At 28.0% G+C, this 13,738-nt stretch overlaps 1 protein-coding gene and 1 long non-coding RNA gene across 2 annotated transcripts; both read right to left on the bottom strand.

The window, feature by feature from the left end:
* Positions 1-1,713: 1,713 nt before the first annotated feature.
* On the bottom strand, positions 1,714-2,879 carry LOC103861728. The gene is made up of 3 exons (XR_631617.3): positions 2,364-2,879; positions 2,117-2,226; positions 1,714-2,030 (listed from the first exon to the last, which is right to left on the bottom strand). It is a non-coding gene; the product is annotated as an uncharacterized LOC103861728 (long non-coding RNA).
* A 2,981-nt stretch (positions 2,880-5,860) lies between these two features.
* On the bottom strand, positions 5,861-7,528 carry LOC103861729 (phytolongin Phyl2.1). Its single transcript, XM_009139443.3, has one exon. The coding sequence runs from the start codon at positions 6,894-6,896 to the stop codon at positions 6,144-6,146; it is 753 nt and encodes a 250-aa protein (XP_009137691.1). The 5' UTR covers positions 6,897-7,528; the 3' UTR covers positions 5,861-6,143.
* Positions 7,529-13,738: the final 6,210 nt, after the last annotated feature.

Raw genomic sequence — 13,738 nt, forward strand, 5'->3', positions numbered from 1 at the left:
CACTAATTTTGAAATTAGTTTAAAATATTATTATACATTAATATATTCAGTTATATAAAATAAAAAATAAAAAATCTATAATATTTTAGTTATTATATAATCATAATCAATCATATGAAATTAAAACTATTATATTGAGCTAAATATAATAAAATTGTATTAAATTTATATATTTATATATTTTATTTTCGTAATTATAAAATATTTATGTTCAAAAATAAAATCTAATATGTTGGTAAGATGGGTTAACATTATCAAACTATATAATACATGTATAAAAATTAACATGTATTTCTTTAAAGTTAATAATATAAAATCTCTGTAACTACTTTAATCATAATATATTTTCATTTTAAATATAATATATATTTATATATTATATTTTAAAAATTCTAATAAATCTGTGTAATATTTAAATAATAACTTAATATATTTTAAGTTATCGTTTAGAAATGAAAATAAATAAATTATATCATATTTTATCTACTTTTATAGTCATGATCATGTTAAAATATAATTATTATACTAAAATAAATATGATAAAACTATATTCAATTGATAAATTTATAAATTTTATTTTCATAAATATAAACTATTTATTTAAAATATAATATGATGATAGAACGACTTAAAATTAACAAACTATATAATACATGTCTAAAAATTAACATATCTTACACTTTTATATATACAATAATAAATTATCTAAAATGAATAAGCATAAAAATATTGGTAAAAAGAAATCCAGTTTTGAAATACGGGTAAGAATTTAGCATAAATTAAATACAAAATATTTTTTAAATATATTTTCTCATGAATCCCCTATATTAATTTGCTTAATAACTAAATGCAAATACAATAAGATAAAATATATAATAAGAAGTGGCAAATACATAAGGTTTAAAAAATTAATTAATTATAACATGTAAATTATAAAATTATTGTATTTGAAATAGTTATATAAATATTTAAGTATATGATTAACATTAAAAATATATACCACTTATGTTCTAAAACAATAATTTATGTATAGAAAAGTGAAAACAAACACCCGTGCGGTTGCACGGGTTAAAATCTAGTAATGTGTTATTCTTTAAAATTTCTTTGAGGGTATCAAAGTTCATACTACTTGTAGAAATAACAATTTGAAATCTTTGGGGGATCAATGCATTGTTGGCGAATGCAAGACTATTGAAAACTTCCAAGTTAGTGAACTTGGAAAAGAGTTACGACCAAAATGAGAGCTAATAATTACCTGATAATAAGAGGAACCTTTGTTTGGTATAGATTGTAACCATTTTCATTTACTCCTTAAACAAACCAGAGAATAAAGGTTCATGGAACAATAATCAAACTATATTGAAAATAAATGAGAGCTATGTACTGAATAACAAATGATATCTCAATTAGAAATTTTAAGATTGGAGATCCTTTTACCGTTTCTGATTATCATAATCTAATAAACTAAACAATAATAGTTCATGACAGAGATCTTAAATGTAGATATCAATATTCAATACAATCATAGGAACATTAAAATAAACGGACAAAAATACAGTGAGTAAAAACAAACAAATCATGAAGTTCACATAACGCTTTGAGAGGGTTCCTTTTAATCAACAAATAAAAAGTAATTGCTATTGATACCAACATTATTATATTGTAATTTAGTAAAGATTCAAACATCCAATTATCAAACACTAATATATTCAATCTCGAAACTTTGATTAAATAATAAATCAACTAAAGTACGAAAGCTTGTGTCCTCAAGTATGTATACGAAAGCTTGTGTCCTCAAGTATGTATTGATACAAATTTTCAAACCATTCAGTAAAATCAAACATAGATCAAAATGCAACATTTGAATATGAACGGATATTATATTATAGCATACAACTTTAAAAATGTGAGAAAAATTGAAGACTTATCTTTAGAACAAGAAGTTGAAGGTATTGAGTAAGAAATTTTCTCCCGATCATTGATCCACAAGCATTTAACGGCATAACTCATCGGGTGACATGAAACATATTCTGAAAATAGTAAAAACTTCAGATTTTGATTTTTTTTTATTGTTTAAGTAGACTGTCTGAACAAACTTATTTGAAAGTAAATTGACCTGAAGAGATCGATCTTTCTGTATCCTTTAGCTCCAGATATTTTTTTTTTTGTCTTGAGATATGACTTTTCTGATCTTCTTCAGACATAGACGACACTGACAGAATCAACCTGGGATGAAGCAGATCATTCATCATATTAGAGATGCAAAGTAGATCAGAAAAAGAAAATTTGATTTTAGATCATAACTAGCTGTTTCGATCATGAGCCTATGATATATTTATAAAAATGGATTATTGGAGATATACCTTTAACGATCTGTGTTGATGGAGCAAGTTTCATCAGATCTCTGTTTACCGAAAATTTTGATCCAGAGACGAACATTTTTTTTTCTGAGGAAGCTAATTGTGGAATGTCAAAAAGACAGCTTATCTTTTTCGGTTGGTACTATTAACCTGTTGTGGGTCTGAACAATATTGAAAATATTTCAACATGAATTATAAGCCCAACTTACTTGAATAATACCCCAACATGAATTATTACCCTGTTTTTTCAATAGTTGTATTTGGTTAGTATTTGACATAAAATTGAAAACTTTTGTATTAACGATGGACTTTTCTTTTTGAAACATTTTTATAAAAGTCTTTAATACCTTGGCCAATGTATGCAGAATGTTTTTGAAATAAATATGATCAGCGTTTTTCAAAATTAAATGTAATAAAGTAGAAGACTTTGCATTTAGTTTATTGTTCCAAATTAAACATTCATGTAGCAAAATCTTTACTTATATTTAAACTTTAAGCATTAAAATTATAATTTGATATAAAATTTATCATTAAAAATATTTTAAAATCAGTTATGAGCAATGATTTAAAACCCAACCCGGACACTGAACCGGATGACTTACCGGATTGCTGGGTCACTGGGTCAACCGCGGGTGAACCGTGAGTTAATAAATTAATTAATTTTATTATATAATAATATATCAACTATGTAAATAAAAATATAGAAACTAAAGTTTAATATTTTCTAAATGTTTTTGAAAACTTAAAATAATAGTTTAGATATGTATATATTTTATGTTTAAAAACATTTAGAAAATACTTAACTTTAGTTTTTTTATTATTTTATTTTCAATTGACATACAAAATATCAAAAAAATAGTTTAGATTATTTAAAATTTTTTCTAACAAGGTAAGAGTTATGATATCTTTAAAAAATCAAGACATAAATTTATAAATATTTAAATGTCTAATGTAAATAATAAATTAAACTTCAAATATAAAATAAACCAAAAGTAAAAAATCATTGTAATAATTATCAATAACGGAAATAAACTAACACCAAATCACATCAACTAATTTTGGTTCTCTCTACCATCTTTCATTTCATTTTCTTCAGGTGGTATAGTGAAATCTTCATCAAAATCTAAAAATCACAAATATAAAAGTGAAAAGGGAAAACCTAACTTTTCTTTTTTTGTCAGACCTAACTTCTTAATTAGAAACTGAAAATATAAAACATAATTTAAAACTAAAAAAAAAAAGTTATTTATTGGTTCACCTGGTGGTTCAACCGGTATCGAGTTCTAGGTTTTACTGGATTTTTGCGGGTTTCTAAATATTGATTTTTTTACAAAACCCAAACCAGACTTTTTCTGGGTCACCGGATTTACCGGTTCAATCGCGGCAGGTCCGGGTCGGGTTTCAAAAACACTGGTTATGAGTCAAATGCAAGACAAGTTTTTTTAAATAAATTTAAACCTCCACATATAAATCGAACCAAACTAAAACATACCAAACTCAAAATACAAAAGTAAAGAAGAAAAAATGTTCATATAAATCAGAATGAATTATATATTTATAGAATATGAAAAATTGAACTAAATTATAACTAAACCGAAACCGAATCAATGTACCAAATATCAAAAACTAATCACGTCAAATAATTTGAGCCAAATCTATACATAATCGAATGGTTTTTATATCTTTTTAATCTAAAAAAATTATGACAAAAAAAATCCTGCGCTTTGATTTATATATTTGTAGAACATGAAAAATTAAACTAAATTAGAACTAAACCAAGAACGGAATCAATGTACCAAATATCAAAAACTAATCAGGTCAAATAATTTGAGCCAAATCTATACATAATCAAACAGTTTTATCTCTTTAACCTAAGAACTTAAAACAACAACCGAAGTAGAACCGAAAAGAAAAATCTCGCGCTTTCAAAGCGCGGGTCAAAATCTAGTGAATATATTTAAAATGTTCTAACAAAATCTTTTTAAAATCTTCTTAGAATCTTTTTAAATTTAATTTCAAAAATTAGTTAGTTTTAATTTAAATTATCATAAAATATAATTAGAAATTAAAATTGAATATAGTTTTGGTTTATAAACGAAAATTTAAATAAAATGAAATTAATTAATTTCACAAATACATTTACTAATAATTTTTAAAGATTTTGTTAGAAATAAATATTTATTTTTATTTTAATTTTTTCAAATTTGTTTTCTAATAAAATAAAAATCATGATTTTTTGATGAGTGATATTTTTATTTGGACCATCAATTAAATTTTATATTAAATGTATATCACTAATGCTAATATACATAATATTTTTAACTATTTTAATCATAATATCTTTTATTTTATTTAAAAATTAAAAATAAAATTCTAACAAATCTCATGAAAAAGATTATAATAAGATCTTTTTTTTTTGTCAATTTTTTTGTCATGATTATAATAAGATTTTAATTGTCATAAATTGAATATAAATATTTTCAACTAATTTTGTAATTAGTAATGAAATTTTACTAAAAGAATAAAATTATATCCTATTTTATCAATTTTATAATAATATCTATCATTTTAAAATAAAAATGTTATATTGAACAAAATATGATAAAATTATTTTAAATTGATAAGTTAACATATTTTATTTTCATAAATATAAAATATTTTTGCTAAAAATATAATATGTTGGTAGAACGGGTTAATATTAGTAAACTATATAATACATGTATAAAAATTTAACTTATCTTAAACTTTTTAATATACAGTAATTTATTATATAATGTTAATAAACATCAAAAATTACTAAAAAAATCTAGCGATTTGAATTACGGATCATGATTATAAATAAATTAAATACAAAATTATTTTCATATATGTTGTTTCATGCATTAAAAAATTTAGTTTAGTAATCAAACGCAAATTTAATAAGACAAATATATAATAAGCAACATATATATATGTGATGATTTTAATTTACAGCTTGAAAACTATAAAATTATTATATTTGGCATAATTATGCAAATATTTAAATATGTGAGTAATATTAAAAATATATAATAATTATGTAAAACAAATATCTATATATAAATGTGAAAATATATACCCGCACGGTCGTGCGGGTGGAAATCTAGTAACAAATTACAATATTAGTTAATTTGACTTGCACCGACGGTACTGCATGAATACGACCATCTGATGAAATAGGCCCAAACCTTTCTTAACTCAAGGACCCAGTTCTCACTTTATACATTTGACCCAACAACTATATAAATTTTAATTTTTTCCAATACAAATTATCAAAGACTTAAGTTACTTCTATTATATGAAATGCAGATTGTAAATTCTTAGTAAAAAATTTATCTGACAACAGAAGCTATGGGTTTTGGAAATGTTGGGTTAAAAGTTTTGCTATGTAAGGATTAAATGTGTTTATATCTTTAAGTGTCAAGTAATAGTAATGTAACTGCATCTGGCTGCACCTGCATCCATCTCTCGTCTCAATCACATACCACAGCTGAAGAGATTGACATCCAAGAAAACGAAAGATACATTTACCTTTTACAAACACTATTTTTCTTTAGCATCATGAAGAAAAACTTCAAACAAAACACACACACACAATAGTAAACATCATCACGAAGGTGTAAAGCCAGCATTTAACCCCTGTAAACAACACCTTGGATTTAAAAAAAGAAAATTCAGCCATAATATGATAAAAGAAGAAGAAGCTCTTTTTTGGTAGTGATGGATTTGATGATGAAGGCTCTGTAGTGTGAGTGATAGTACCCTCTACGCTTGGATGCATTGAAACCCTTGACAAACCCAAAGCCAGATTCCAAACAGAACAATACATATGCAGACATCAAACATCAAGACAATCCAAACATGTTTCTTCCAAATCTGTTTGGCCTTTTGTCTATGATGATGATCATGAATCAACCCGTTTCTTGGTAATCCCCTGCTATTACTCACGCTTACTCCTCCTCCCACATCCATCTTGGCCTCCGTCTGAACTCTCTTCTTATTCTTCTTCAACACCATCAATGGCTTTGCCAGAAGCGGCTTCAACGCGCGTTGTTCTTTCGATGAATCAAGACTCAGATTCTTGATCTCCCTGGGTGATCCAACCAAACCTAACTCCGGTTCCAAACCCTTATTGTTATTATTACCACCACCAGCGATCTCAGCGAAAACAGGATCGAGCTTTGACTGGAGACAGTGTTGTGTCGGGTTATCCAACGCAGATCTGTCTGGAACAAGAGCCTCCATGGCTGATTTCAACCGAGTGAAGAGCCAGAGAGACTCATTTTTCGTCACGGCCTCGTCTAAAATGGCGAAATAGGTAAACAAACCGTCTATGATCGAAGCGTATGTCCTCTTACGGACAGTTTGAGAGATCATGGAGTGATGAGAAGGCACGTTTTGGATGCATCGCAAAGCTAGAGCTTCGATCTCTGGCTCGTCCTTGGAAGAGAACTCGGCGAGAATCACTGTTCCTCTTGCAATGCAAGAGTAGAACATGAGACGTGGATTCGAGATCATATCTACCGATCCGAGAAAAAAAAGAGCAGAGGTTTCAGTGATTCTCTCTAGAGATTCATCTTCTTATTCTCGGTTTCAAGATTTTCTTGGGAACAGACAAGAATGGTGGAGAAGTTCCATTATTGGCGAAACCAACAACAAAGAGATTAAAAAAAAGGAATTTACCGCAAAAAAAGATAACAGAATAACAGAATAATTTTTACTTTGGTGAAAGTACCCTCGTAATTTTCAATATTTATGAAAATATCTCCTAGCTTTAGCTTTTTTTTAGTGTCCCCCAGCTTAGCGTAATGAAAATGCGACATGTGGAAGTTCATAGTTCAGCATTTGATCCTCTCAGCGCTAGACGACCGCCACGTTGAGGCTATAGCTAATTGTTGGTTCCTTTAGTTGGATTATAGATTTATTATAGTTTGCGTATTAAATTACAACTAGATCCACGGGTATGAATTTTTGATTTTTTGGTTATTTATTTAACTAAATGATGTATTTGTAGTATTTGATGTATTATATTCACCAAATAAATAATTTTTTTGGCATCTTAAACCATCCATTTATGACGAATATTCGATATCATATAAAAAATAGAATAAACTGACGTAATTAGAGAATTGTTAGCGATATATAAAAACAATAGTTATTAATGTAAAATATGAAGAAATATTAAATTATGACTTAGTATGGCATAAAAGATTATAAATTAGTTATACATGTTTAAAGAAAATACAATAATTTTTAAACTTCTATGAAAATTTTAACATATAAAAAAGGGCGATGAATTAGTCATCAAATTATAAATAATTTTATAATTTTATTAATAATAAATTATTTCTAGTCTTTGTTTTTCGTCAAGATAATTATTAAATGTCCATAACATTAATATGTTAAAAGACCATATTATGAAAGTTCATGTTGTAACCGTTTTTTTTTTTGGGAAGTGTAACAAAAAAAATTACATTTAACTCTTCATTTTGTTTAAGTTATGTGTCGGTAAAAGATTACAAAAATCTCTCTATCTTTTTCAACGTTCAATTTGAAGTTTATTATGCGAAAATCATACGCAAATATAGGCAATTGGTTGGAATCTCTATATCTTTATATTCTTACAAAATTTAAATTTATTATTTCCTCTTCTGCAGACAAATCAATTACCGAAGTAATAGATCAATTGGTTGTAATCAAATTTGTTCTTATAATTAGTGTAATTATGGTTACAGTTTCTATATTTAATAGGTACATTAAAGATACGACATTGAAGATATTCTGTTTTGATTAATAGAAGATATTGAATTTTGAGTTTGTATTTATTGATTTGTTTTTTTATAAAGACTAGGAAAATAACTCGTGCGATATCGCACGGGAGCTCATCTTATAAAAAACATGTCATATTAGATATCATAATAAATATATGTTAACTTATGTTGATATGATCTTTTAATTTATAATATTACTTTTAATTTTGAGTATTTTTATGAAACACCAACATTTATTACATTAACACAATAATTAAATAAAATCAACTAAATTCATGAATTATAGATTTACCTCAAAATTATTAATGGCTTTTATTGGATCTTTAAATAGTATTTAGGATATAGTGGTATTGGGATATAAATTCTCTAAAAGTATATTGGTTTCTCGATCAAAAGTTTTAAATTAAGATACAAGAATAACAAATAGAACTCTCTGTCTTCTCTATGTTTATGTGTTTCTTCAGAGATCTTTAAAAATCGTCTAAAAGCGAATTTTTCCATTTCTTATCATACATATTATGCTTAATCAATATATAATGATTGGTAAAAATCAGTGCTCGAAGATATATAGATGTCGCTCTTATCTTTACTTAGATTACCACTTGGTAATAAGTAAACATAATCAATAAAAAAATTGTTTGCGTAAGTTGTTTTGTGTTTAAATGAAAGTTTGGATAACCGGCCGAAGAAAAACAATGTAAATCTAAAAGATAAAATTATTAATATGCTTAATTTCATATATATATATATATATAATATTATACAAGTTTAAATCACCCAACAAATAAAATTACCATAATATCAATAGTTAATTTCTATATTTTTTTTAAAAGGTATGTACAATAAATATAAAAATGAATGAAAAGATAATTTGTTAAAAAAATATGCAAATTATAGAATGGAAAGGTACATCCTTAAATATTTTGACAATTTCTCAAATACCAATGAAACTTTCTCATGTATATGTGTAAATTACCAAGATTTTTGATGATTTTTAAACAAAAATCTCTCCATTTCTTGTTTTATTTGTGATTTTGTGATTTATTTTTAGTTATTCTGGTGGTTGTGATTTATTGTTATCTACAAGTCTTTATATAAAAGATAAAAGTTGCAAGGATTGACAATTAAACTTTGCATTGGTTACAATGGTTCACACCAAAAAGTAGTGAGTCATTACCAATAAGTATAATCATAAATACTTACAACGATTCATCACCAAAAATTGTAGTCACCAATAGTTACAAACTTACAATGCTTCAGAGTATCACCAAAAACATTTTTTATGAAAGTATGTATTTTTAAGATGGAAATGTACATCATAAAAATATTTGAAAAGTAGCATCCTTAGATTACTATTATAACCATATGATATGATTACTGTTATTATTATACACATTGTTACCTATTAATATAATTTTTGATTTTGTATTTGGTGGGATTTGTGATTGGCTTTTCTGTAATTTCATAAAACAAATTCATTGGATTTTATAATATATATACTAAGATTAATGGAATCTTTGTGGTGTGGTCACTTTTTTCTTGTCGTTCCATTAAGATTGTGGTTGGAACTAAATTTTATTAAAACCCTTGATACAAATGGTCTTGTTCATTACTAATAAACACTAGATAAAAAACCCCTGCGTATATTTTATGAAAAGAAAAACTATATATTTTATTAAATATGTTTTTATAAAAATAGTTTACAATTTTTTTTTTGGTAAAATTAAATAGTTTACAATTGTTTACGAAGAAATACATATGTTACAAAATTAGCTTCCATGCATCTATTCTTTAATGATAACTAGGGCCGGCCCGCCCTACGGGCGGGATTATGATTCGAAAATAATTTAAATAGTTAAAGTAAATATTTTTTGATTTTTGTTTAATATTTGTTTTTATTTTAAAATGTTTTGCTCTATATTACAATGAATCATTATTTTATTGATTGTTATTCTTTATTCAATTTCATTCTCATTACAATTAACTAAAATTTTTCCTTACGGTAAATAAAATTGTTTATCAGAAATTTTATTCTGTTTTTATTTTCATGGTGTAGAATTGTTGATTTATTTGTTTAATTTGAAGTTATCTAGTTTTATTCATTTTCTTACATTAATTTATACTGTGTGTCTCTTATTCGACTATATAACTATGTATTTTTTTACACAGTTGTAGATCTATGTTTATAGTATTTTTTAAAACATTCTTGACATAAATATGCAAAATACATTCTACATTTATTTAGTTACAATAAGTTCAAATCTCTTTTGTATAAAAAACAATTTTCATTTTTCTTTTTATATTTATTTTTTTGTTTCTATATTTTATTCTATTTTTCCTAACAAATATATTTGATTTTTTATTATCTACTCCTTCCGTTCCTAAAAAATGTATGTTTTGGAAAAAAAATTTGTTTTAAAAAAATACATTTTTTACTTTTTCAATGTATGATTTTATGAAAAATTGTAAGTTTCAAAAAAATTAATGGTGTTTATTGAATTTCTATCGGCTTAAAGGTATGGAAAATTGTTATTCACAAAAATAATGCATATTTAATGAATTTTCTTAATATATGTGAAAAGTCTAAAATATGTATCTTTTAAAAACAGAGGGAGTATAATTTTTGTGCTGTGGTAAATCTTTTTAATCTATTATGTAATACTATCTTTTAAAATAGTGTAACTCCAAATCTGAAACCATTGTCTTAAAACTAATAGTTCTTTTACATATAATAAGTCAAATCGATAGTTGTTTCCTCAAAAAGATGGAGGAATTAATTGTATTATAATCTACCAAAATTTAGAATAAAATAATTGTTGTCTACATAAAGTTTGAGTATCTCATATTGATTCTGGCTCTACCTAGTGAAACAACCGTATTGCAAATAAGATAATACGTTAAAAGAAAATGATGAGCATCTACATTTGTATTCAAAGGATCAGACTTTAGACGGAGCCCAAACTCACATGATCAATCTGCCGCGTAGCAGGCGTGACCATCCCATCAACAGCCTTAGTCAAATCACTGTAATAACTCTCCGGAACAGTAAACTTCTTCTTCTCCGCACCGGAGAGAGAGAACCAAACCTTAGGCCTCAGCACAGGAGGTATCCCTTTCCTAATCATCCTCTTCAACGTGATCGCATACTCAAAGCAGAGATCTTCAGTGACGTCTTCAATGCGATACCACCGTCTCCGATCAATAGAATATCCGGCTGGAGATACCAGTCAGTTCCTTTGCTGGCTTCGAGAGCCCATCAGACTCTCCCTTGGCTCCTCACTTTCTCTCTGACTTAGTTCAAGACGTTGACGTCGTCGACGTTTCCTACCACCGTGAAACTGTATAGGTCCTGGAATTTGACGACGATGTTGGCTCGTTGGGCGAGGATGCTGGGGCGGGATGGAGATTTGGGATTGGAGCTCCGTTGTTAAGTCTCTTTTGCTTTGGATACCAAACATCGTGGGTTCTTGTCTGATTTTTTCTCGTCAGTTTCGGACCAATCACGAACATGTCAAGAGGAAAAAACAGAGGAAATGAAAAGGAAGCTCCTTTCTTGTATGGATTTAAATTTTTTTATTTAAAATTGTAATCTTTCAGTATTATAATGGTGTCACGTTCTGCAAACGTTATCTCTCTCTAATCTTCACCTCTACGCAGTCAAATTAATTTTTTGAATTAAAAAATCAGAAGCAAAAGAAGAAGCCAAAAACAAATGATCTGGTGAGGAACAGTAACACTAAAAATGGAAAACAAAAGTTATAATAAAACGATAACCCAGTAAACAATGACAAATTCACCGTAGCGATCAAACACAGATCTAAAAACATGAAACGCTTAAAACAATGTCAAATTCGCCGGAATGATCTAACACAGATCTAAAAACATGAAACGATGAACTTACATTAACATCAACCAGAAGCATGTCAACCCACATGAGCTCGCCACCGCGCTTCACATTTCTCGCCTCCCAGAACTGCAACAGCCGAGCCTCAACGACGCCGGAGCACTTGCCGGACTTCAAGTCGGAGAAGAAGACTCTCGAAATTGCCATAACAACACGATTCAGTATATCAGAGGAGGATGACTTACAAATGAGAAAGACTCACATATTTATACAGATTTCCCACCGCCTGAGAGTCGAGATCGACGCATTGAAGACCTCATAGGGGGCGTCTGAATTGATGAGAATAAACACACAAAAACGATAACGTATTCCGTTTCAGATCCGTGGAGAAGGTGGAGAGTCATCGTCGCCGTCAAACGAATAAGACGGAAGAATAGAGATGACTCGCGGGATGAAATTAGGGTTTCACATATGCGACTCCGGGCCGAGCAAACCGTCGGAAATGAAGCCCATATCAGTAATCTCACGCAAATAGAGCATTTGTTCTAACGGGCCCGTCAAATCTTTATTCTTCACAGCTAAGCAGATAACGCGCGACGAAGCCCACTAACAAATCTTCTTTAATGAAATGATGCGCTTTGAGGGGGGCGGGACGCGTGGCGGCAGGAGAGCGCTTGACTTTCCTACGTGGACGAACGTGAGAGAGACAAACAATTTTATATATATATATATAGATACTAAAAATATATGATGTGTTATAGGTTTGGTTGTAAGAAATCATAAATATGTCAATACAAAATGAAGAGACAACATATAGATTATTTACATGAACGAACATGACTCTTCGTAATGATACGTGACTTTTCACAAATGAGTTTCTTGTATAAAAAGTCACGACTCTTACACACACCTCTTCGCTTTACATACACTCTAGCTTATATAATTTTAGTAAATATTCCAAACTCAATTATAAATTAATATTAACGACATAACAACAAAGTAGCGAGCAGAGCAGTATTTTCTCACCATCTTCTCGGTAATAATTTCAGAGAAACATAAGTTGTCGGAATTTCTCATCAGAAGTTTCTGGGAATGTAGTGATGAATCGTTGTTCCCGGAAGTGGTCACAATTCTCCTAAGGAATTTGTCAAAAACAAACACAGAAACTCAACCTCTTATTTTCTTATCTTCTATTCTCTTCTCTTGTCTAATTGTTTTCTTTTTTCATTCCTTTTCTTCTCCCCTTTGATTTTCAACTCTGTTCCTTCAAGAATTATTCATTTATTTGTTAAATTGTTTCTTCAAGAACCACCGGTCCGTAAAACTCTTTGCTCCACCACGGCTGCACCGCCAACGCACTGCCACTGCAACTCCATTCGCTGCACCGACACTACAACTCCATCATTTTATTATTAGTTGATTAGTGAAAATTATATTTTGAGAAATACATGGTAGAGACTATTTATAGATTTTTAAAAGACACAACTTCTCAACATTTTTATAAGAAACACAACCTTTTAAACATTTTTTACAAAAGACACAACTTTTCAATCAATTTTTATAAAATACACAACCTTCTAACTTTTTTGTAAAAGACACAACCTTTTAAACATTTTTACAAAAGACACAACCTTTCAACATAAATGGATTCACAACCTTTGAAATTAATTGGGATTGCTATTAATATTTTAATAATTGTGTAATTTATAGTTGTCGAGTAAATGTACTTTACCATTTGAACGTTT

This window comes from Brassica rapa, chromosome A03 (genome assembly GCF_000309985.2).
Source record: "Brassica rapa cultivar Chiifu-401-42 chromosome A03, CAAS_Brap_v3.01, whole genome shotgun sequence".
In the NCBI taxonomy this organism is placed as follows: domain Eukaryota; kingdom Viridiplantae; phylum Streptophyta; class Magnoliopsida; order Brassicales; family Brassicaceae; genus Brassica; species Brassica rapa.